This window comes from Bufo gargarizans, chromosome 10, assembly GCF_014858855.1.
Source record: "Bufo gargarizans isolate SCDJY-AF-19 chromosome 10, ASM1485885v1, whole genome shotgun sequence".
In the NCBI taxonomy this organism is placed as follows: Eukaryota; Metazoa; Chordata; class Amphibia; order Anura; family Bufonidae; genus Bufo; species Bufo gargarizans.
This window is the reverse complement of record NC_058089.1, coordinates 49,298,757-49,323,977: the sequence shown is the minus strand read 5'-3', so window position 1 is coordinate 49,323,977 and position 25,221 is coordinate 49,298,757. Positions and strand designations below refer to the sequence as shown.

The following is a 25,221-nucleotide window of genomic DNA, read 5'->3' as shown; positions in this document are numbered from 1 at the left end:
GGATGACAGGCCGAACTGGATGGACAAATGTCTTTTTTCGGCCTTATGTACTATGTTACTATGTTACGTGGGGGGGGTCGCAGTCATTCGAAGGCAGCGGTGCCCGAGGGGCCCCTCTACTACATGGGAAGGGAACGGACTGTTGCAAAGTAGGCACCGGGCCCGGGAGCTGCACATTGCACCAAATTCTACCAGTTTATGGATTGAGAATAAATAAATAGTAATGGGAGGATAATGGGATGGGGTGGTGCATGTGAAAGACATTGCAGATTGAACTCCACAAGTTAGGCCGTCCGTTATTTCCATCCGTTCCATCATGTGCAGATCTTTCCATTGCACCTCATCTCTGTGGAGGCTTCACCGCTGGTTTTGGCTCACACATCACTGATGGAAATAACTGACCAAATAACTGACGAGTGAACTCAGCCTACACGACCGTTCCGTTTTTTGCGGTCCGCAAAACACGGAATCCACCCGTGTCCCTTCCTGCAATTTGCGGAACGAGCGGCCCATTGTAGAAATGCCTATTCGTGTCCGCAAAATGGACAAGAATAGGACATGTTCTATTTTTTGTTGCGGGGCTACGTAACGGAGCAACGGATGCGGACAGCTGTCCGCATCTTTTGCGGCCCCATTGAAGTGAATGGGTCCGCATATGGCCTATGCAGTATACAGTAATTACATAGAAAAAATTGGTCTGGGCATAACATTTTCAATAGATGGTTCCGCAAAAAACGGAACGGATACGGAAGACATACGGATGCATTTCCATATGTGTTCAGTTTTTTTTGCGGACCTATTGACTTGAATGGAGCCACGGACCGTGATTTGCGGACAAGAATAGGACTCAAAATCTAGTGGAACAGAATTGCGGACATACAAAAACGGAATGCTCACGGAGTACATTCTGTTTTTTTTGCGGACCCCTTGAAATGAATTGTTCCGTATACGGAACGCAATAAACGGCCCGTATACGGAACGCAAAAAACATTTGTTTGAACGAGCCCTTAGGGTCCATTCACACGTCCGTGGTGTGTTGCGGACCCGCAAATTGCGGGTCCGCAACACACCCGGCCGGCACCCGCTATAGAAATGCCTATTCTTGTCCGCAGTTGCGGACAAGAATAGGACATGTACTATATTTTGCCGAGCTGCGGACCTGAAAGTTCGGGGCCGCGCTCCGCAAATGCGGAAGTGGAGAGCACATAATGTGCTCTCCGCTTCACGTCCGGGCCCATAGAGAATGAATGGGTCCGCACCCGTTCCTTTGCGGAATGGGTGCGGACCCTTTTGCGGACGTGTGATTGGACCCTTAGTCAATGGGTCCGCTAAAAAAAAGGAACACATACAGAAATGCATCCGTATGCCTTCCGTATCCGTTCCGTTTTTGCGGAACCATCTATTGAAAATGTTATGCCCAGCCCAATTTTTTCTATGTAATTACTTTATACTGTATATGCCATACGGAAAAACGGAACGGAAAAACGGAACAGAAACGGAAACACAACGGAAACAAAAAACGGAACAACGGATCCGTGAAAAACAGACCGCAAAACACTAAAAAAGCCATACGGTCGTGTGAAAGAGGCCTAAAGGGAACTTGATCCAACTTCTGGCCAGATTTTTGGAGGTTTTCTCACTTCCAAAATTAGGTCTGGAACCCTGCATATACCTAATGTTGGAAGTGAAAGGAGCTCCGACAGTCAAAGTCACAGCTCCCATCTTCTTAGACATATAACAAAATATAAGATAGATTAACACAGTGGGAGTCCCTCCTTAAAGGGGTCCTCTCACTTCAGCAAACAGCATTTATCATGTACGCAGCGCGTATACGAGATGACCGGGACGAGAGCTGCTGCGCATGCTTGCCTATGTGAGCTCCCACAGTCCTGACCACCAGAAAGACCGGTGCTTTTTCCTATAGTGTGCAAGCACGACCACCGCTGGTTTCAGGGCAGTCGTAACCGCTGGAAACGAGCAATGTATAATGTGATGGAAAAATGAATCCAGCCAGCAAAGGAGGCAATATGGACAATCACAATACATTAGTAAGTGCCTTGTAGTAACTTTCTCTACATCACCCTTTGCTGAAGTGAGACAACCCATTTAAAGGGGTATTCCTGTCGAAAACAAATATATTGGATGGTCAGGAAATGGTTAAAAATATTATTAGCTTATGCTCACCCTGCCGATCCCCCGCTGCTATCATTTTGACAGTGCCCGCTTCCCCGCTCTTGACAAGACAGGAACTGGCGGGGAATGCTGCTCAGCCAATCAGTCTTTGAGGCGGGTCATCACTGCACTGTGATTGGCTGAGGCATACTTAGCCGTCAAGAGAGGAGCAGGAAGTGGACTGCACCGGGGACCCGAAAGCTATTGGAATGGCAGCAGCGAGGGATCGGTGAGGTGAATATAACTTGGTTTAGGTTTTTTTGTAACCATTTCTTGGCCATCTGACATATTTAGTTTTCAATTGCAATATCCCTTTAAGCTGGGACCCAGGGGTGCACCTAGCCTTTCTGCTGCCTGAGGCGAAAACTGAAACGGCCCAACCCCTCCCCCAATCCCAATTTTTTAACCTAACCCCTTTGCCACAATGAAAGCGCTCATTGCCCATGGCCCTTCTCTTGTCCCTATCTGGCCTGGCGCCGCCTCACCTGGCCTCGTCGTGGTGCACCCCTGCCTGCACCTGCTCAGACATTTCGTTTCCATGCTAGACATTCATTTCAGATTCCCCGACTACCGTGGTTCCGTGCAAGCGCTGGCATTACATAACGTTTCAAGCGGAACGCGTTCACCTCCATCACGTCGGCGCTTTGTTTCTATTCAAAGCTGATGCATTTGGCCCCCGATGATGTAACGCTCTTCACATTTCTAATCTTGATTGAGCATTGATTGATCGAACAAAAATCTGACAATTTCGGCGATGGAAATGTCATCTGCCTGCGCGCTGCCGGCAGTGAAAGTGGAGGGATTGCACTTAAGTGGAACACAGGAATATTCAGCCGGAGAAACCTTTCAGATGGGTGCACTGGCCTCGCGCCAACTTCCCATTCAGACTGTTTAAATTGAAATAAATTCGGTATAAAATGAAGGGGACTGTAAGAGGTTCATTTACTGGAGGGGAGCGTGAGCCAATAACGGCGTGCGTCATCTCGTCTGTCCTTTTTCCTCAAAGGAATTTATTAAAATCATCAACGCCGCCAGACAGCAGACTGAAAAGAGCAGATGTCACTACTCAGCAGGTCAGCGGGAAAGTCACACAAATAATGGCATTATCTGAAGATCCCCAGATGAAACCTTAAATGAGACTTTTGGCTGTTGGGAGTTTTGGAGAAGAGAAGTTGCATATAACTAAACAATATTGTAATATTCTCTTCTTATTGCTATTGCCTTTAGATATTGCACGGGGATTTAGAATTGCAAATAATTGTGTTAAAGTAATACAAAACCTAGAAATAATAGATAAGCAAACGGGAGAAAACCTTGGCCTCTCTGTATTGTCAGCCTGCAGCAACCTCTGCATGGTCCTGACACAGAGTAGTAGAGAAATCCTGCAGAGCACATAGGGGTAAATCTCCTGCTGTACAGCGGGGAGGCTCCTGCTGCAGTCAGTTGTCTTACAGTCAGACACATAAAGGAACACAAACTTAGACATAAAAGATAAAAGTAGACGGGAGAAAATTTTGCCTTCGCTGCATTATCAGTCTGTAGAAACTTCTGCGTGGTCCTGACACAAAGAGTACTATAGAAATCCTGCAGAGCACATAGGGGTAAGGCTCCTGCTGCACAGCGGGGAGGCTCCTGCTGCAGTCAGTTGTCTTACAGTCAGACACATAAAGGAACACAAAACTTTCAAATAAAAGATAAAAGTAGACGGGACAAAATTTTGCCTTCACTGCATTGTCAGTCTGTAGCAACTTCTGCATGGTCCTGACACAAAGAGTATTATAGAAATCCTACAGAGCACATAGGGGTAAATCTCCTGCTACAGAGGGGGGAGGCTCCTGCTGCAGTCAGTTGTCTTACAGTCAGACACATAAAGGAACACAAAACTTACAAATAAAAGATAAAAGTAGACGGGACAAAATTCTGTCCTCAGTGCATTGTCAGTCTGTAGCAACTTCGGCATGGTCCTGACACAAAGAGTCCTAGAGAAATCTTGCAGAACACATAGGGTAAATCTCCTGCTACAGAGGGGGGAGGCTCCTGATGCAGTCATTTGCCCTGACACAAACAGTCCTGTAGAGATCTTGCAGAGCACATAGGGTTAATCTCCTGCTATAGAGGGGGGAGGCTCCTGCTGCAGTCAGTTGTCTTGACCAAGCAGTCCTGTAGAGATCTTGCAGAGCACATAGGGGTAAATCTCCTGCTGCACAGCGGGGAGGCTCCTGTCGCAGTCAGTTGTCTCACAGTCAGACACATAAAGGAACACAAAACTTTCAAATAAAAGTAAACCGGAGAAAATGATGCCCTCGCTGTATTGTCAGTCTGTAGCAACTACTGCGTGGTGCTGACACAAAGTCCTGGAGAAATCTTGCAGAGCACATAGGGGTAAATCTCCTGCTGCAGAGGGGAGAGCCTCCTGCTGCAGTCAGTTGTCTTACAGTCATTCACATAAAGGAACACAAAACTTAGAAATAAAAAATAAAAGTAAATTGGAGAAAACCTTGCCCTCGCTGTATTGTCAGTCTGCAGCAACTTCTGCATGGCCCTGACACAAAGAGTCCTGTAGATACAGTGCTGCCCATAATTATTCATACCCCTGGCAAATTTTGACTTAAAGTTACTTTTATTCAACCAGCAATTGATTTTTTGATGGGAAATGACAAAGGTGTCTCCCAAAAGATAATAAGACGATGTACAAGAGGTATTATTGTGGGAAAACAAAAACATTTCTCATGTTTTATTTACATTTATGCAAAAAATACAAGATGTTCCGCATTGTGGAAAATCTCAGAGGACGTGGTCTGAAGCCAAAATTAACACCTGTGCTGGCCAGGGGGATAGTTAGAGAGGTGAAAAAGAATATCAGAATCACCACCAAGGCCATCCTGGTGAATCTGGGCTCTGCTGGTGGCAATGTCTCAAGGCAGACAATCCAACGGACACTGCACACTGCAGACCAAGGAGGACGCCACTTCTCCAGATAAGGCACACAAAAGCTCGCTTGGCCTTTGCAAAAGCTCATCTGGACAAAGAAGAAGACTTCTGGTCTTCTGTGTTATGGTCAGATGAAACAAAAATTTTATTGTTTGGTCACAATGATGTTTCCTTCATTTGGCATGAAAAAACGAAGAAGCCTTCAACCCAAAGAACACCATCCCCACTGTCAAACATGGTGGTGGGAACCTAATGCTTTGGGGTGTTTTTCAGCCAATGGACCAGGGAACCTAATCACAGTAAACGGCACCATGAAAAAAGAGCAATACATGAGGATTCTCAACGACAACATCAGGCAGTCTGCAGAGAAACTTGGCCTTGAGCACCAGTGGACATTTCAGCATGACAATGACCCACAACACACAGCAAAAGTGGAGAAGAAATGGTTAGCAGACAACAACATTAACATAAAAGATTTTTAATACAGGAATGGTGGCCTACTGAGAAGTCTGTCCCAAACATGCACTCAATACTTGGTCGGGGCTCCGTTTACATGAATTACTAGCATGCCTGTGGCACTGCTGAGGTGTTATGGAAGCCCAGGTTGCTTTGATAGTGGCCTTCAGCTTGTCTGTATTGTTGGGTCTGGTGTCTCTCATCTTCCTATAGATACTCTATGGGGTTTAGGTCTGGAGAGTTTGCTGGCCAATCAAGCACAGTGACACCGTGGGTATTACACCAGGTATTAGTACTATTAGCCGTGTGGGCAGGTGCCAAGTCTTGCTGGAAAATGAAATCAGCATCTCCATAAAACTTGTCAGCAGAGGGAAGCATAAAGTGCTTGATATAACACAGAGGACCAACACCAGCAGATGACATGGCTCCTCGAACCATCACTGACTGTGAAAACTTCACACTGGACCTCAAGCAACTTGGATTGTGTGTCTCTCCACTCTTCCTCTAGACTCTGGGGCCTTGGTTTCCAAATGAAATGCAAAATTTAGAGAAAGAAAGTAAGACATGCACTAAACCTCCAAGTGTCCCCCTTTTTGGAGGGACAGTCCCTCTTTTTGACCCAAGTCCCTCTTTGCTCCTTAAATGTCCCTCTCTTTTTAAAGTATTGATTTGCATTATTGCATTCACAATTTTGACCCAGAAAGTGTATGTCTGGTTCCTCCATGTATATTTTGAGCACCGTCTTGTATATTATTTCATTATTTGAGGCAATTGTGATTTTAGAAATGTCCATATTCAGATTATTTTGAAGTGTATAGATATACAGGAAAAATGGATCTTTCACACAATGAACCATAAATGTCCTTCTTTGACCGTCCAAAAAGTTAGGAGGTATGGATGCACCTTTTTGTACCTGTTTTCTGTTCTGGGACTTCCTTGTATCAACTCAAAGTGTCACTATAGGGTATTTTCCAAAACTATACATCCCATGTAAGTCAGAGAATTATTATTTCCAAAGAATTCCACCATATCTGAATTTTGCACTGGAAGCGAGTGCATATACGGGGCAGACTTCTCAGAAGGCCAACATTTCTGTATTAAAAATCATTTTTTGGAAGAAAAGGTATTGTGCATATTTTATCGAAGCCGCATCTAGGCTGTCAGATTAATTTGGTTCCCACTAAATGACGTAGTTGACAGATTTTGCTTCTGCAGAAGTTACTCATGATTTGTCATAAATATTTATCCACGATGCAAGATGATAATCATGACATTTTAGCAGCACAATCACTAAACAGTCATGGCGTGATCATCTCTGCTTTGAAAAGGTGAAATACAGCATGACTAAGGAGAAGTCTTCACAGGTACCAGCAAACAAATTGTGAATACTGGAGTTAAAGGAGAATTCCCATCTAAGATGTTGATGCATATCACTAGAATATGCTATCAGTGTCAGATAAGTGCGGATCCTGCCTCTGGGACCAGCTCTCCAGAATGGGGCCCTTGAAGGGAAGAAGAGCACACCCCTCTTCGAGACGTGCTCTCCATTCATCGCAATAGGAGTTCTGAAAGTAGCCAAGTAAGCACACCGTGCAAGCATGGCGACCTCTCCATTCACCGCCAAGCCATCGCTTGACTACTTTCAGACCTCCCAAAGCGGTGAAGGAAGGGTGGGCACACATATGTGGTCTTGAGATAGGAACAGGTCCCACACCTATCTGACATTGATGGGATATCCCAGCAATGCACCATCAGTGTCCGAGGTGGGTCAACCCCTTTAATTTCTCCATAATTGGTGAAAGAAGAATAAGAAGCCCCATAAGAAGAGCCCCATAGAAAACATTAAAGGGAACCTATCACAATGAACATGGAGTCTGGAGTGAAGGCAGCAAGTTAAAGTGCAGGAGGAGCTGAGCAGATTGATATATAGTTTTATGGGAAAAGTTTCATTACAGCTTGTGATTTACTCATTTATATCTGTGTTCTTTCTGGGCTTTGAAGTCCAGGGGGCGGTGCTATCGGTGATTGACAGCTCACTCTGTATACACAGTCATATAGGGGAGGCTGTCAATCACTGATAGCTCCGCCTCCTACACTTCAAAGCCCAGAATGAGCAGGAATGTAAATGAATAAAATACAAGGTTTGCTGAATATTTTCCCATAAAACTATACATCAATCTGCTCAGCTTTTCCTGCTCTAGAACATGGTGTCTGCAGATTACTTTGCATTTTTTTTGGTGACAGGTTCCCTTTAAGGCCCCCTCCAGGTGCTGCTGGACACCACCACACTGATAACCACTTGGAGATCCTGATCTTATGCCAGCACATTTAAGCACCTGGTGTCTTCAATCAAGATGTGATTTTTCTAGTGCCATCCACAGCCTCGTTGTTTTCATGTGGCTGCACAGGGCTGCCAACCGTCCAGAAATTTCTGGTCAGTCTGTAAAAATAGGCTTTTTTCCTATGTTTGGGGGAAAAAATAGACGTGTCTGTGATTTTTTTATTTTTTTTTAGGCTGGTGGTACTTGACTAGATTATTATGGTGGTAATTATCATCATTGTACAGCTCACAGTAAATGCTGGCAATGAGTTCTTACTAGTATATTGAGCTGTAGACATGTATCACTTATAATCTTTAGCATTCGTTATGGTTTTTGAGTTTGTCCGTAAAAAATGTTGGCTGTCCGTGATTTTGAGATCAGTAGTCTGAAAAATAGAAAAATTATTTTTGGCAACCCTGTGGCTGCACCTAGACTGTGCATAGAAAAACTCCACCTAAAAATGTGACATCATAATCAGGTATGAAAAATTAGCGTAGGAGGTATGTAAAATTGCCGCCACATGGTACCAGTGTGAATCTAGATACCGGTATTTTTCTGAAGCCTTAGTCATGGAATAACCCCATAAAATAAATCAATGCTGCTGCTTATTACAAATATTTGCGGCTATTTGAATATAATCTTACATGTCATATTGTCTTCACACCCTAAATCACTCGCTGCAGAGATAAAACCTAGTTCTTCAAGGCCAAGCCTTAGGGCATCACAATCTGGGCTTCACCTTGGCTATGCCAGTTGGCTGCATGGTATAAATCTGAGCACTAATTAATCCAGTTGATGAAAGATTTATTTCCTGTGTTATAAGGAGGTTATTGTGAGTAAGGTAAACTTCAATATTTCCAGAGGAAGCGTTCCAGAGCAGCAATTAAGAACAGGACTCATTTGTTTAGAAGCCTACGATGAAACGACCGTTTTGGCTTCGTGTAGATATGATAGTTCAGCTTGTTCCACCGAGGCCTCATCATCACTGTTGGGAAAATTACCAGATTTGTCTTAATCATAATTTTTTACAGCACTGTGCAAAACTTTTAGGCAAGTGGGGAAAAAATTAAGCAAAGTAAGAGTGAAGTGTAAATGGTCTAAATGTATTCTGCAGCAGGACAACAACTCCAAATATACAATGCCATTAATCCCTTTCAAACCACCTTTGACTCTATACGTCAAGGTAGTTGGCATATCTCTCTGCATGGACATTTAAAATGTCCATGCAGAGATTGCAGCCGCAACAGGGATTAAACTGATGAGAATAGTACTACAGAAAATAACACTCATATCGGGTGTGACAGTAAATTGCACGGCGCAGACGCAGTGACCGTGGCGTGGATTCAAACAAAGGGGAGGGAGCCAGCGTTTTTTTAACCATCTCCCCGTTCGAAAAATAATGTTTTTTCTATGAAAAATTATCCAGCCGATCGCTTTTAGACTGATCATAATGAAGCAATGGCCTTATCTGGGGTGTGGCAACATTGCCAACACACTCATAGAGGTGATGATCGCTTCATTGTGATACGCAAGCCCCTTCACCACAACAAGGTACCGATCACGAAGGGGAATTGACACATGCATGTGCCTTTTTTTTGTTTTGTTTTTTTGCAGCCACAGTGCAGCACTAGAGGCCAGAAAAATTAGGCATGTACACATGCCTGAAAAATTAGGTATTGTTGCAGCCACTGCTACAGAAAGGTGACTAAAACATTGCGGCTTGAACCCTAGTTGGTGGCGGAGAATTCACGAAAGTCATCCGGTATGCAGACATTAAATACAGCAGCGTGGGGACCATTTTGAGGCCAAGGCATGTCATAAGGCCTTTTGTTAGTCAAACGTATCCCCCACTGTCAGTCCCTTCGGGATCCATGCCTCATTCATCTTGATGAAGGTGAGGTAATCAACACTTTGACCGAGGTGACTTCTTTTGTCAGTGACAATGCCTCCTGCTGCACTGAAGGTCCTTTCTGACAGGACACTTGAAGCGGAGCAGGCCAGAAGTTCTATCGCAAACTGGGATAGTTCAGGCCACAGGTCAAGCCTGCACACCCAGTAGTCAAGGGGTTCATCGCTCCTCAGAGTGTCGATATCTGCAGTTAAGGCGAGGTAGTCTGCTACCTGTTGGTCGAGTCGTTCTCTAACGCTGGATCCCGAAGGGCTGTGGCGATGTGTAGGACTGAAAAAGCTCCGCATGTCCTCCATCAACAACACATCTGTAAAGCGTCCTGTCCTTGCCGCCGTGGTCGTGGTAGGAGGAGGATTACTTTCACCTCTTCCCCAGTTAGATTCCCGTTGAGCTGTGACATCCTCCTTATAAGCTGTGTAAAGCATATTTTTTAGTTTGGTTTTGAACTGCTGCATCCTTTCTGACTTCCGGTAATTTGGTAACATTTCCGCAACTTTCTGCTTATACCGGGGGTCTAGTTGGGTGGCCACCCAGTACAGGTCGTTCTCCTTTATCCTTTTTATACGAGGGTCCCTCAACAGACATGACAGCATGAAAGACCCCATTTGCACAAGGTTGGATGCCGAGCTACTCATTTCCCGTTCCTCCTCCTCACTGCTGTCATTGACGGTCTGTTCTTCCCCCCAGCCACGTACAACACCACGGGTACCAGATAGGTGACAGCAACGAGCACCCTGGGATGCCTGCTGTGGTTGGTCTTCCTCCTCCTCAAAGCCACATTCCTCCTCTGACTCCTCTTCCTCATACTCCTCTTGTAGCGTTGCCGCAGGTCCGGCAAGTGATGATGACAAGGCTGTTTCTGGTGGTGATGGTGACCACAACTCTTCCTCTTCCTCTTCACGCTCATCTACAGCCTGATCCAGCACTCTTCACAGGGCACGCTCCAGGAAGAAAACAAATGGGATGATGTCGCTGATGGTGCCTTCAGTGCGACTGACTAGGTTTGTCACCTCCTCAAAAGGACGCATGAGCCTACAGGCATTGCGCATGAGCGTCCAGTAACGTGGCAAAAAAATTCCCAGCTCCGCAGAGGCTTTCCTAGCACCCCGGTCATACAAATACTCGTTGGCGGCTTTTTCTTGTTGGAGCAGGCGGTCGAACATTAGGAGTGTTGAATTCCAACGTGTCAGGCTGTCGCAAATCAAGCGCCTCACTGGCATGTTGTTTCGGCACTGAATGTCTGAAAAGTGCGCCATGGCCGTGTAGGAACGCCTGAAATGGCCACACACCTTCCTGGCCTGCTTGAGGACATCCTGTAAGCCTGGGTACTTAGACACAAAGCGTTGTACGATGAGATTCAACACATGTGCCATGTACGGCACATGTGACAACTTGCCCAAATACAATGCCGCCAACAAATTGCTTCCATTGTCACACACCACTTTGCCGATCTCCAGTTGGTGCGGGGTCAGCCACTGATCCACCTGTGCGTTCAGGGCGGACAGGAGTGCTGGTCCGGTGTGACTCTCTACTTTCAGGCAAGTCAACCCCAAGACAGCGTGACACTGTCGTATCCGGGATGTGGAATAGCCCCTGGGGAGCTGGGGGGATTCAGTTGATGTGCAGCCAGACGCCGCAGCAGAAGAGGACTCAGCCGAGGAGGTTATAGAAGAGGATGGAGTAGGAGGAGTAGAGGAGGTGGCAGTAGGCCTGCCTGCAAGTCGTGGCGGTGTCACCAACTCCGCTGCAGAGCCACGCATTCCATTCTTGGCAGCCGTCAGCAGGTTGACCCAATGCGCAGTGTAGGTGATATACCTGCCCTGACCGTGCTTTGCAGACCAGGTATCAGTGGTCAGATGTACCCTTGCCCCAACACTGTATGCCAGAGATGCCATGACTTCCTTTTCAATCACTAATTAGAGGTTTGGGATTGCCTTATTTGAAAAAATAATTCGTCCGGGTACCTTCCACTGTGGTGTCCCAATAGCGACAATTTTTTTGAAGGCCTCAGACTCCACCAGCTGGTATGGTAAAAGCTGGCGGGCTAAGAGTTCCGTCAAGCCAGCTGTCAGACGCCGGGCAAGGGGGTGACTCTGTGACATTGGCTTCTTACGCTCAAACATTTCCTTTACAGACACCTGACTGTGGGCAGATGAGATGGAACTGCTGAAGGTGAGAGGCGGAGTGGTGGGTGGTTGAGAGGGGGCAAGGAGGACAGCAGTGGTTGACGTGGCTGAAGATGCTGGACCAGGAGGAGGATGGCGGCTTTGAGTTTGTGTGCTGCTTGTACTCATGTGTTGATCCCATAGGCGTTTGTGATGTGCGATCAGGTGTCTTCGCAAAGCAGTTGTACCTAGGTGGGTGTTGGATTTTCCACGACTCAGTTTCTTTTGGCACAGGTTGCAAATGGCAGAGGCAGACACACAAAAAAAATGCCACACTGCTGGGCTCTGCAATGACGGCATTCTGGTGGTGGCAACAGCATGCGTTGATTGGCGTGCTGTCTGGCTGACCCCGGGTGCCGATACATGCTGTCTGACTGTGCCACTAGCTCCTTGCGACAACCTCCCCCTGCTTCCAACTCGTCTCCTCCCCCTCTCTGTCTCCCCTTCTGAACTTTCCCCCTCTTCTTCTTCTCTTCGAGCGGGCACCCACATGGCATCCAGGGACACATCGTCATCATCAACCACTTCACTTGTATCTGACACCTCAGCAAAGGAAGCAGCAGCGGGTACATCATCATCATCACACTGTACGTCCATGTGTGTAATGCTGCCTGACTGAGACATATCCCTGTTATCTACATCCCCTGGCAATAATGGTTGCGCATCACTAATTTCATCCAACTGATGTGTAAATAACTCCTCTGAGGGATCAAGTGAAGTGGCTGTGGTGGCTGTGGTGGTAGTGGTGGTGGTGGCGGCGGGCGGGAGAGTGGTGACCAAAGCTGAGCTGGAGGAGGATGGTGCGTCAATGTTCTTAGCGGAAGCTGTTGAAGATTGGGTGTCCTGTGTAAGCCAGTCAACTATTTTCTCAGAATTTTTTGGGTTCAGGGTACGTGGCCTCTGAACACTGGGCATTATTCCAGGGCCAGTAGAAAACACAGCACCACGACCACGACGGCCCCTGCGGGGTGGCCTGCCTCTGCCTGACATTTTTTTTTAGATAAGTGGTTTATGCGTGCAAGGTACTGTGCCACCATATATAAGTGGTGGGCAGTGGGCACAGTACAGTCTGTTTGGGCCTGACACACACGGGCTTGCAATTTGCAATTTTTTTTATCTGCAAGGTATTTGAGTGAATGACACCCTGTAACGGTATTAGTGGAGGCCTAGCCATAGCCAGTGGCCACAATACAGTATGTGTGGGCGCCTGACACACACGGGCTTGCAAATGTGATTATGTCACAGAAAAATATTAAATAGAATTTTTTTTTATCTGCAAGGTATTTTCTGTCACACCCTGTATGAATGGTGTGCACGTGCTGTCTGTGACTGAGCCTGCAGCCTCTCACACACGGGCAGCCAGGCAACTGCAATATATATATATATATATATATATATATATATAAAAAAAAACACACTGATGTACCAGCCCTGAAAAGGGCTTTTTGGGGTGCTGTCCTTACAGCAGATGAGCCTGTGGACACAGAACACTGCCCTAGCTAACGCTTTCCCTATTGAATCAGCAGCAGCAGTACTGTCCCTCATCTCACTGTGAATGCAGCTTCCGAATGAATCTAAAATGGATGCTGTCCAGGAGGTGGGAGGGTCTGGGAGGGAGGGTCTTCTGCTGATTGGCTGGAATGTGTCTGCTGACTGTGAGGTACAGGGTCAAAGTTTACTTAATGATGATGTATAGGGGGCGGACCGAACATCGCATATGCGATGTTCGCCGGGAACTATTCGCCGGCGAACTATTCGGGACATCACTACTCCCCAATCCAAGAGACCAACAGATCCTGAGCCGCTACAGACTGAGCGCCCACAAACTGCTCATTGAATCCGGGCGTCACTGCCATGGAAGAGCAGACTGTGCCAGCAGTGCAACCAGGAGGCTGTGGAGGATGAGGCTCATTTCCTGCTGCGGTGCCCCAAATACTCAGCAGTGAGAGAGACTCACTTCAGGAGACTGTCTGATCTCTGCCCAGACTTCATCTCCATGGAAAAGGAAGAGAGACTCTCCATACTGCTGGGGGAAGTGGAGAACAAAGCGGACATAGCAGCACAATATATTACTGCCTGCCATGGACTGAGAGGAGCCGGATATACCATGGACTCCTATATCCCCACCCAGGACGTATCCCCATCCCCCAACCCTACCAAATTATTTCCCACTTGCTTTGGCAATGCTAAAGTGTATTTAGTCCTGCAAATAAAGCTTATTTTATTTTATTTTATTTAGAAGATAGATCATAGATAATTAGATAGATAGATAGATATGAGATAGATATGAGATAGATAGATAGATAGATAGATAGATAGATGGATAGACCGGATTTTTACTCTTTGTATGTTCCCACCCAGTACAGTGTTTAGCTTTATATCATTGTTTCGTGCAGCTCTTGATGTTCCCCTTTACGCTGTATATTCTCATCAGCTCATTGATATTCCGCGTATGATGCGGTATAAAGCAGATAGCGTGTACCTGATTCACAATTGATGGCGTATTTTGAATACTTTATGATTTCCACACGGTTTGTCACAGCAGTGCCCTGGTTATTAGGCTGGACCCCTAGAGGCTGCAAGACAGCGCTGCAGGAAGAGCGTCTTTAATGTAATATCTGCATGGCATAGACAGAAATTGTCATTCTCCGCTGTCAGGACATATTGTGATATTTACACAAAAAATTACTTCTATCTACTGTGAAGCCTGTGAAGTGGAATTCTCTCAGCAATCTCCATTTTATTATGTTTTATGTTTCTGTCGTGCAGGTATTGTGTGCATTTCTATGGGAAAAGAGACTGTTGTTCTAGTGTTTAAGTGGATTAATTTATTTATATCTATTTTATCTATTATCTATCTTTTATCTATCTATATAACTATCTAATATATATCTAATCTATCTATTATCTATCTACCTATCAACTATTTATCTACCTAATATCTATCTACAGTTACAGATCAGTGAGTGTGGACCCACTGTGCCAGTTAACCAGTTTGGGGTAGGGTTAACCCTAAGGGCGTTTTTCTGGTGCTTCCTCGGTATTCACTCTTTAACCCTTGTACAGTGATCTAGACTTTGCTGCGGGTCAACAACTAGACCGCTACCTCCTGGGACAGTCCCAGTGTTGTTGGCAGCTGATCCACTGGGGTCAGGGACTTTGGTGCAAGATAACAAAAACACATCGAAACTGCAAATATAGTCTGAACAGTCACCAAGACTAAAATTCAGTTTTTTAGAGATTCAGGCAGGACACAGTAAAAGCAGATGGTCGGAGTAGGGATAAGGCAGAGATGAGGCAGGTAGGCTGGGGACTTGGATGGAGCACAGACAGGGTAGACGGACTGGGTTAACTCAAACCAGAACTGAACTTGGAGTTGAAAATGCAGGAGTACAGAGACAGGAAGGAGATAACACAGGGTAAACGTAGATTGTAATAGCACTAGTATCAGAAGACCTTTGCTGGTCACCAGGGAAGCTAAAGCTGAGGCACCCTCCTGCTGGAGAGGGTGCTGGGAAAGGATTTGGGATCACACACACTGGCCCTTTAAGCCCTCTCGGGCCGGGTCTTCTTTGCTTCTGTGCAAGTTTGTAACTCATCTTGTTTATGCTTATTGTACTTGTTTTATATTATGTATGTATAGCCCTGTATACCATATGTGCAGCGCCCTGGAATAAATGGCGCTTTAATAATAAATTAGAATGATATTTTTCTATAGCTAATCCAATTATGGTATCTATCTATCTATCTATCTATCTATCTATCTATCTATCTATCTATCTATCTATCTGTCTGTCTATTTATCTATCTATCTATCTATCTATCTATCTATCTATCTATCTATCTATCTGTCTGTCTATTTATCTATCTATCTAACAACAAAAGAAGCAGCAGCACAGTCAGACCAAAACAGAAGTTGGGTGCAAAATCCTCCGGGACGTCCGGCATACACATCCACTGATGAATATCTCCAAAAAATGAGGCAGCTCTCCAAAATGGTGAAAAATGGTGACCCAGTTTATTCCCAAAGTTTGACAAAGGCCTCATTGTGTGGGCTGAAACGTTGCTTTGGGAATAAACTGGGTCACCATTTTTCACCATTTTGAAGTGCTGCCTCATTTTTTGGAGATAATCTTTCTATCTATCTCTATTCCTCCTACTGTATCCAGGGCTGGCGCCACCTGTAAGGCGACCTAGGCAGCCCCTCATGCTGCGCCGCCGCTCTAGTAAGGGGCGGGAGAGGGGTGCCTGCAGCCTATCAGAGGCCGGCGCAGGCGGCACGATGACATCATCGCGCAGCCTGAGCCCTTAGCCGTACAGCGCGGGACACAGGCCGGAAGAGGCCTGCATTGCATCGCTGACATGGAGGTAAGTATAAGTGTTTTTTTGTTGTTGTTGTCAATACTGGTGGCTACTGGGCTGGCACATGATGGGGGGCTCTGGCTACAGGCACATGATCGGGGGGCCTATGGCTAATGGGACATGATAGGGATAGGGGGGCCCTATGGCTACTGGGACATGATAGGGGTCCCTATGCCTACTGGGACATGATAGGGGGGCCCTATGGCTACTGGCACATGATAGGGGGGCCCTATGGCTACTGGCACATGATAGGGGGGCCCTATGGCTACTGGCACATGATAGGGGGGCCCTATGGCTACTGGCACATGATAGGGGGGGCCTATGGCTACTGGCACATATTGATGGGGGGGCCTGAGGCTACTGGCACATGATAGGGGGGGCCTATGGCTAATAGCACATGATAGGGAGGGCCCTATGGCTACTGGCCCATGATAGGGGGGCCTATAGCTACTGGCACATGTTGATCGGGGGCTCACGCTACTGGCACATGATAGGGAGGGCCTATGGCTACCGGCACATGTTGATGGGGGGCTCAGGCTACTGGCACATGATAGGGGGGCTCTGGCTACTTGCACATGATATGGGGGGCTCTGGCTACTGGCACATGATATAAGGGGGGCTCTGGCTACTGGCACATGATATAGGGGAGCTCTGGCTACTCGCACATGATATAGGGGGGGCTCTGGTTACTGGCACATGATATAGGGGGGGCTCTGGCTACTGGCACATGATATGGGGGTGCTCTGGCTACTGGCACATGATATAGGGGGGGCTCTGGCTACTGGCACATGATATAGGGGGGCTCTGGCTACTGGCACATGATATAGGGGGCTCTGGCTACTGGAACATGATATAGGGGGGGCTCTGGCTACTGGCACATGATATAGGGGGGGCTCTGGCTACTGGCACATGATATAGGGGGGGCTCTGGCTACTGGCACATGATATGGGGGGGCTCTTGTTACTGACACATGATGGTGGGGGGGCTCTTATTACTGGCACATGATTGGGGGGCATCTATGAGGGCACATTTTACTGGCTCATTATTGGGGCACATCTATGGGAGCACTTATTACTGGCACATTGGGGGCACTTCTTACTGGCACATTATTGGTGGGCACTATAGGGGCATCTACTGAGGCCACAAAGAATGGATATTTTATATGGGGGCTCTGTATAGGGGCATTTTATACTGGGACACATTATGGTGGGTACTATGGGGAAGGGGGGGAGAGGACTACTATGGGGTCATCTACGGGGGCACTGAGAAGGGGTATTTTATACTTACAAATTATGGGGGACACCGAGGGCATCTTCCTGGGCACTATATATGGGGCATTTTATACTGGTACATTATGGGGGGCACTAGGAGGAAAGGGGGAGAGGAGCACTATTGGGGCATTTACTGGGGGCACTATATAGGGGTATTTTATACTGGCACATTATGGGAGCACTATGGGGACATTAGCTCAACTGGGGGCATTACAAGGGGGTATTTTTATAAGGAGAATTATTTCTACGGGGGGGGGGGGCATTATGGTGGGCTTTATTACTCCCCCATGGTATGACCCCCTAGTAGCAGCACCAGCCTCTCCCTGCTCTGCTATCCCTCTGCTCCTTCTCCAAATCCTTATTATGAAATATTTCTCATTAGGATAAAACACAACATCAGCTCCGCCGAGCCCCCGGCCAAAGTGTTGAAGTGGTGTCCGAGATCCCCAAGGGCCAAGCCAAGTAATTGTAAGTTTTCATATGAAATATGTTTATGTTATACACATAAAGCCTACACCGTGCCCCACAATATACAGTTTCTTCTGTAAAAGTCAAGTGTCATGGGGGGGGGGGGGACACTATTGTTTTTCGCCCCAGGCTTGTTTCTTTAGCTATGGCTTAAGTCATGGTAGTTATTCTCCACCATTCTTAATAGGGGGCTTTATTGCAACATATAAAACTCTCTTTTAATTTAAATGCTGAGAAAGGGGTGGAACATATGTGATGTCATGATATGGGCAGATCATCTGATAAGGGGGGGGGGTGGCAATTTTTTTCTTGCCTACGGCGGCAAAAATCCTTGCACTGGCCCTGACTGTATCTATCATTTATCTATAACTATTCCTTATACTGTATCTATTATCTATCATCTATATATAACTATTCACTATATCTATCTATCTCTCTGTCTTCCTATCTATTATCTATCATCTATCTATAACTTTTCACTGTCTCTCTATCTCTGACTATCCATTAGGCTACTTTCACACTAGCGTTAATATCTTCCAGTATTGAGATCCGTCAATTCATTGTCAATGGGGACAAAACGTAACTGAACAGAACGGTGCGCTCCAAAATGCATTCCATTCCGTTCTCATACTGGAGAGCAAGCCGCAGCATGCTACGGTTTGCTTTCCGTCTGGGATGTGAAGCAAGACGGATCCGTCATGACCCACAATGGAAGTCAATGGAGAAGGATCAGTTTTCTCTGACACAAAAGAAAACGGATCCGTCCCCCATTGACTTTCAATGGAGTTCATGACGGATCCGTCTTGGGTATGTTAAAGATAATACAACCGGATCGGTTCATAACAGATGCAGACGGTTGTATTATCAGTAACGGAGGCGTTTTTGCTGAACCCTGCCGGATCCAGCAAAAACACTAGTGTGAAAGTAGCCTTATCTATCGATCACTATTCCTCATACTAATTATCCATTGCATTAAATGTAAAAACTCATGTAAACAAAAAAATGTTGATGTCCTTCAGTCAAGGCAGAACAGGACACATATAAGTGGGATTTGGTGAATAGATTTCTGTGATTCTTTACTGTAACTTTTTAGAATAAAGAATGAATCATAACAGAAAGAAGATTTAACCTTTCAACACAGAAATAATGATGCTGAAGAAATGAGCTTTTGATTATTGTCCCATTTTATCCTTCAGTAGAAAAGCACTTTGCTTTGCATTGTCCTCCGGTTTCTAAGGCAGTGACTTCTTTATGTGGAAAAAATGGTCTGTGCATTGTGTTAATTCTTAAATATCTGATTCTTTGTTTCCTAGGATAATGTTGACCTTGGTGACTTGATGTTCTCTCTCTGCTACCTCCCTACTGCTGGAAGACTTACCATCACTATCATAAAGGCAAGAAACCTTAAGGCGATGGATATCACAGGGGCTTCTGGTGAGTGACCGTGGGGAGGAAGGGAAAACTGTAGTTGGTTTTTGGTGGAAATACAAATACTTAAATATTGGTCCCATAAATGATTGATTCTGATGGAACAGTTTTAAGTAATAGTTTAGGGGTTATCAAATCTATATTGTTGGCTGTCGGAAAGTTAAGGAGCAATTCCAGCCTATTGCCTCTGAATCAACAATGCATATTGCACAAGATTGTGTGGTATCTGTAGTGGCTTATACTTGAACTTCTTAAGTTCAAGACCCTGTAGGTCCACAAATTGGCAATTATAAGGGACAGTTAATCTATTTCACATGCATGCTTTCCACAAATGGACCTCTGCCCTGGCAGAAGACCTACATAGACAAGGATTTTCTTGAATTTGGCATCCTATCTCATAGATCTTGCTCTACTGATAGCCATCTGTTACCAATGTGACCTCCATATCTTTTGACACTTTGTTTAAATGCATCATCATATAGTACATGACAATCTCTTTCTACAAAAGCTAGAACCAGCCCTGCACCTCACATGGATCCAGAGATCTTCCCGTTCATTGCTCTGCTAGATTTGTATCAAGCTGGCAGCTCGGGGGAGTGTCTTTTCTGCTGCAGCTAAGAGGGCATGTCTAAGCTCTCCCCATCACTGCTCAGGAGGCGTGTCTCAGCTCTCCCTATCACAGCTCAGGAGGCGTGTCTCAGCTCTCCCTATCACAGCTCAGGAGGCGTGTCTCAGCTCTCCCTATCACAGCTCAGGAGGCGTGTCTCAGCTCTCCCTATCACAGCTCAGGAGGCATTTGTGGGAGGAAACTGTGCATGTGCGGCCATCTCAGGGAGCCAGACAAAGGAATAAGAAAAAAAAAACACAGCAGGTGACGCTATACAAATAAATTTTATTGAATAATTCAATGACTATACCATATTTTTAATTACATGCAATTACAATGCTATTTCAGATCCAGGTGCTGGTTTGGAAACAGTCGAATATTATTTGTGGGACAACCCCTTTATTGGCTACTTAAAGCCTACCTGTCACGGTGGGGAGTGGGAGAAACTCCCCACCGTACAATGTCACCAGGTACTAGGCCGTAGGCAGGGAAAAGGGAGCTTCTCTAGAGCTTCCCTAAAATTGCCCTAGACTCCTGGCCGTATGAGCCGCCTTCAAAGGTAAGGGGGCTCATACCCACGAAGCTAAGGTCTAGGAATCCCTGCATCGCCCTCAACATAGTGACAGGGCAGAGACCTCCTGTTCATCCATCACCACGGATGAAAGGCGTCTCCAACGGCCCAGTAGCATACAGGGAGAAAGACAATGCAGCAACTGCACGGCAGGTAAGAACACAATGTAACAACGGAACATCAAACGCTTACCTTCCGCAGAAAAGATGGAATAACCACACAACAACAACCTGGACCCCCATGCGGACACCGAAGCAAGGTGGCTCCAGGCAAGGCTGCTAATGTCTTTAGGTTCAAAAGATGAACAGGGGAAATGTCTAGCAGACATGCTGGACACAACATCAACAGACCAGACATGTAACAACACACAAGAGATAACAACCAAATCCCAAACCAAACCCACACTAAACATAGACAGATAAGGATGGGTGGAGACATGGAGAAGACATAGGGATGACATTGATGTCCAACAAGTTGGCCCTCAATGACTGGGCAGATGGAATAGCCACAGAAAGGAGCATAGCTTCCAGCCCAAAGCAAGGCTAGAGCACAACTAACCTACATGCAACAAGCCTAGGATAAATAGCTCCAAGAGACCGCACCCTGATCCACACCAAGTCAGGAAATTAACCCCACACTCACCAAACAGCAGAAAGAATTACCTAAGGGGAAGTGCACGTGCAAACTGAAAACTACTCGTTTCCCCCGGCAACCGCGTCATGGTCAAACAATACGACCGTGACACCACCAGACAAACTAGAACTCTTAACAGTACTTGTAAGCTATTTGTGAGCTCTCATAAATGGAACCTTCCCCATTGAGCATGGTGTCTATTCTGTTGGCAGCAAATCATAATGCAGGAGGAGTTGTGTAGATTGCTAGATAGTTTGTGGAAAAAGCTTCCGTATAAATTGTACTTTATTCATTACGTTTCCTTCTGATTTTAGGAGTCCAGTGGCCGGTCCTACCTAATGGCTGACAGCCTTACCTTGCCTGTCAATCACTGGGTAGGATCACTCACTGGACTCCTGAGAAGGGAGCTAAAAGCATCAATAAAGTTGGGTGCAAGCCTCAAAGGTTGGAGCAAAATTCTCTAGTATAATCCAAAAACGAGTAACATTCCAAGGTAAATTCACAAAAAATACAGTGGTTTATTCACTCAGTGTCCAGAATTGGGTGAATAAACCACTGGATTTTTTTGTAAATATACTGCAGTGTGCTGCTCTTTTTATCTTTTGGTTTTCCCACAAAGCCATACGTCATTCATCTCAGCTCCTCCTGCTCTATATCTACAAATCAGAGAGAATGCTTGACATGACAGAGTCCCATTAAAGAAGTTGTGCAAAGTTTTAAATGTCTGACTGGAGGGGGTCTGAACACTGAGACCTTCAATGATCAGTCAAGCATGCGTGCAGTCACTCTATATATATAGGAGACACAGGACCCCAGTCTTATTCAGACTCCTGTGGATAGGGAATGAGTTTAAAACTTGTCACAACCCCTTTAAGTCTCTGCTACCAAGTCACCCAGAGGGTCCAGCTTCCTAGAAACCAATATCTGGGCAACCAACTCTTTATATCACATCATTTTTATGTCCACCCTTCTATGCTGATTGAAACCTCTTCAAAAAACCCACTTCTTTAAGAAGACATTTTCAATCTAGATCAAATTTTAATATGACAGATTATCTACTCCTCTTTAGCACCACTCCTATAGAAGATCATCATTGCCTGTTGTTTTGGGTGGTCATGTTTATAGCTACAGGAGCTCTGTTTTTCTGATACAGTGTACCAATTCCCCTGCCATAGATATATTGTTAATATCAAAAATGTTGTCTGCCTGCAGTCACCACTAGGGGGAGCCTAAGAAATTACTGTACTGTCCAATGTGTGAAAAGTATTGTTAGCTACTCGGCTCCCCCAAGTGGTGACTGCAGGCAGCCTTAATTTTATAATTCAATTCTAAATCTAGGCAGGAAATTTTGAGCTCTGCGTCACATAAGGGAAACATCACCTGCTATAACTATATATTAATAAATTGCAAAGAAAAAGGGGGTCAGTCAGCACATCCCAATGCGCAGGGGCACGTTGCTATGGCTGAAAACAACACTGTAAAACAAAACATGCAATGCAACCGCTCTCTGCAAACCAAATAAAGTATAAAAATGATTATGAATTGCTAATGCTATACTTATAAATTAGAGATGCTTGGCAAATCATTTTGTACAAAATTATTTGAGCCCGTCTGCCGCACGTCAAGGCGATCTCTGTAAGACGGGTTCCTAACACTAAAATTAGTCTGAGTATATAGCTTGGCCTGCTCCCCCTCATTCACTGGAAGCCATTTGGCACCAGGAGAGATATCGTTGTAGACTCTCATTGCATTCTTTGGTGGCCATTTGGCACCAGGAGTGGTGTGGCATTTTTGTACTTTATTTGGTTTGCGGAGAGCTGTTACATAGCATAGAACTAGTGTGGTCCATGCACTCTACATAGAACTAAGGTGGTTCATGCAATCTACATAGAACTAGTGTGGTCCATGCAATCTACATAGAACTAGTGTGGTCCATGCAATCTACATAGAACTAGTGTGGTCCATGCAATCTACATAGAACTAGTGTGGTCCATGCAATCTACATAGAACTAGGGTGGTTAATGCAATCTACATAGAACTAGTGTGGTCCATGCAATCTACATAGAACTAGTGTGGTCCATGCAATCTACATAGAACTAGTGTGGTCCATGCAATCTACATAGAACTAGTGTGGTCCATGCACTCTACATAGAACTAGTGTGGTCCATGCAATCTACATAGAACTAGTGTGGTCCATGCCCTCTACATAGAACTAAGGTGGTTCATGCACTCTACATAGAACTAAGGTGGTTCATGCAATCTACATAGAACTAGTGTGGCCCATGCACTCTACATATAACTAAGGTGGTTCAGGCGCTCTACATATAACTAAGGTGGTTCAGGCGCTCTACATATAACTAAGGTGGTTCAGGCGCTCTACATATAACTAAGGTGGTTCAGGCGCTCTACATAGAACTAAGGTGGTTCAGGCGCTCTACATAGAACTAAGGTGGGTCAGGCGCTCTACATAGAACTAAGGTGGTTCAGGCGCTCTACATATAACTAAGGTGGTTCAGGCGCTCTACATAGAACTAAGGTGGTTCAGGCGCTCTACATATAACTAAGGTGGTTCAGGCGCTCTACATATAACTAAGGTGGTTCATGCGCTCTACATAGAACTAATGTGGTTCAGGCGCTCTACATATAACTAAGGTGGGTCAGGCGCTCTACATAGAACTAAGGTGGTTCAGGCGCTCTACATATAACTAAGGTGGTTCAGGCGCTCTACATAGAACTAAGGTGGTTCAGGCGCTCTACATAGAACTAAGGTGGTTCAGGCGCTCTATCTACAACCTACAATTCTTATAAGTACAATGTAACTACATTGTCACTGTATGACAAGATATAAAAGAATAGTCATTTGCATACCAAGGGCTAAGACCTACAGAATTTATCCTTGTACTGTTACTAGCACCAGTGGAGACTTCCCTGGAGATCACATTACTAATAATGCTAAACTAGATAATGGACTAAATCCAGTAAATGGACACCCAGACTGCTGATCTCATGTGAGGAGCTCCAACACTAAAGTTTGTCTAGCCACACATAGCAACTCTCCTCTCTGTCTAATAGTGGGAGTCTCAAGTGGCCTAGAAGACCATATCATGAGATGACCTTGTAACATTCCCCATCTTGTTTTGAGATGTCTCAGTAGAACAAAAGTGGTCACATGAGGCGCAAATTTTCTGTGCTCTGTGTGTCTACACACTGCCTTCGCATAAACCATGAAGATGTTTAGATAACTGTTTCCTCCATAGGGTCACTGGAAGGAATCAGCTAACATCAAAATTAGCCCTCACATCATATATGAATTGAGTTCAGCTCTGACATCATATATGAATTGATTTCAGCTCTGACATCATATATGAATTGAGTTCAGCTCTGACATCATATAGGAATTGACTGTCCCACCTACGAATCTCTTTAAACTTTTATAAGACATTGTGCAGATGTTATTAAATTAGCACTATAACTAGTCTGAAAACCCTCATATTCCTTAATAATAATAATAATAATTATTGTTTAATAATTAAATGCATAAAAAACATATGCAGCTGCTTTAGGCTACTTTCACACTAGCGTTCGATCGGATCCGTTCTGAACGGATCCGCTCATATTAATGCAGACAGTGGCTCCGTTCAGAACGGATCCGTTTGCATTACCATGAACAAAAAAAAAAATATATATATTTTTTTGTTTTTTTTTGTTCATGATAGTGCAAACAGATCCGTTTTGACTTTACATTGAAAGTCAATGGGAGACGGATCCGTTTGAAAATTGAGCCATACTGTGTCAACTTCAAACGGATCCGTCCCCATTGACTTAGGCTACTTTCACACTAGCGTTCGGGCGGATCCGTTCTGAACGGATCCGCTCATAATAATGCAGACGGAGGCTCCGTTCAGAACGGATCCGTCTGCATTAAAA

At 45.3% G+C, this 25,221-nt stretch overlaps 1 protein-coding gene across 1 annotated transcript in view; it reads left to right on the top strand.

The window, feature by feature from the left end:
* SYT9 (synaptotagmin 9) overlaps positions 1–25,221 on the top strand; it is a 159,819-nt gene that overhangs the window by 115,313 nt on the left and 19,285 nt on the right. The window contains exon 4 of the mRNA XM_044270755.1: positions 19,369–19,489. Coding sequence (XP_044126690.1) covers positions 19,369–19,489 — 121 coding nt within the window. The remainder of the gene's footprint in view (positions 1–19,368; positions 19,490–25,221) is intronic.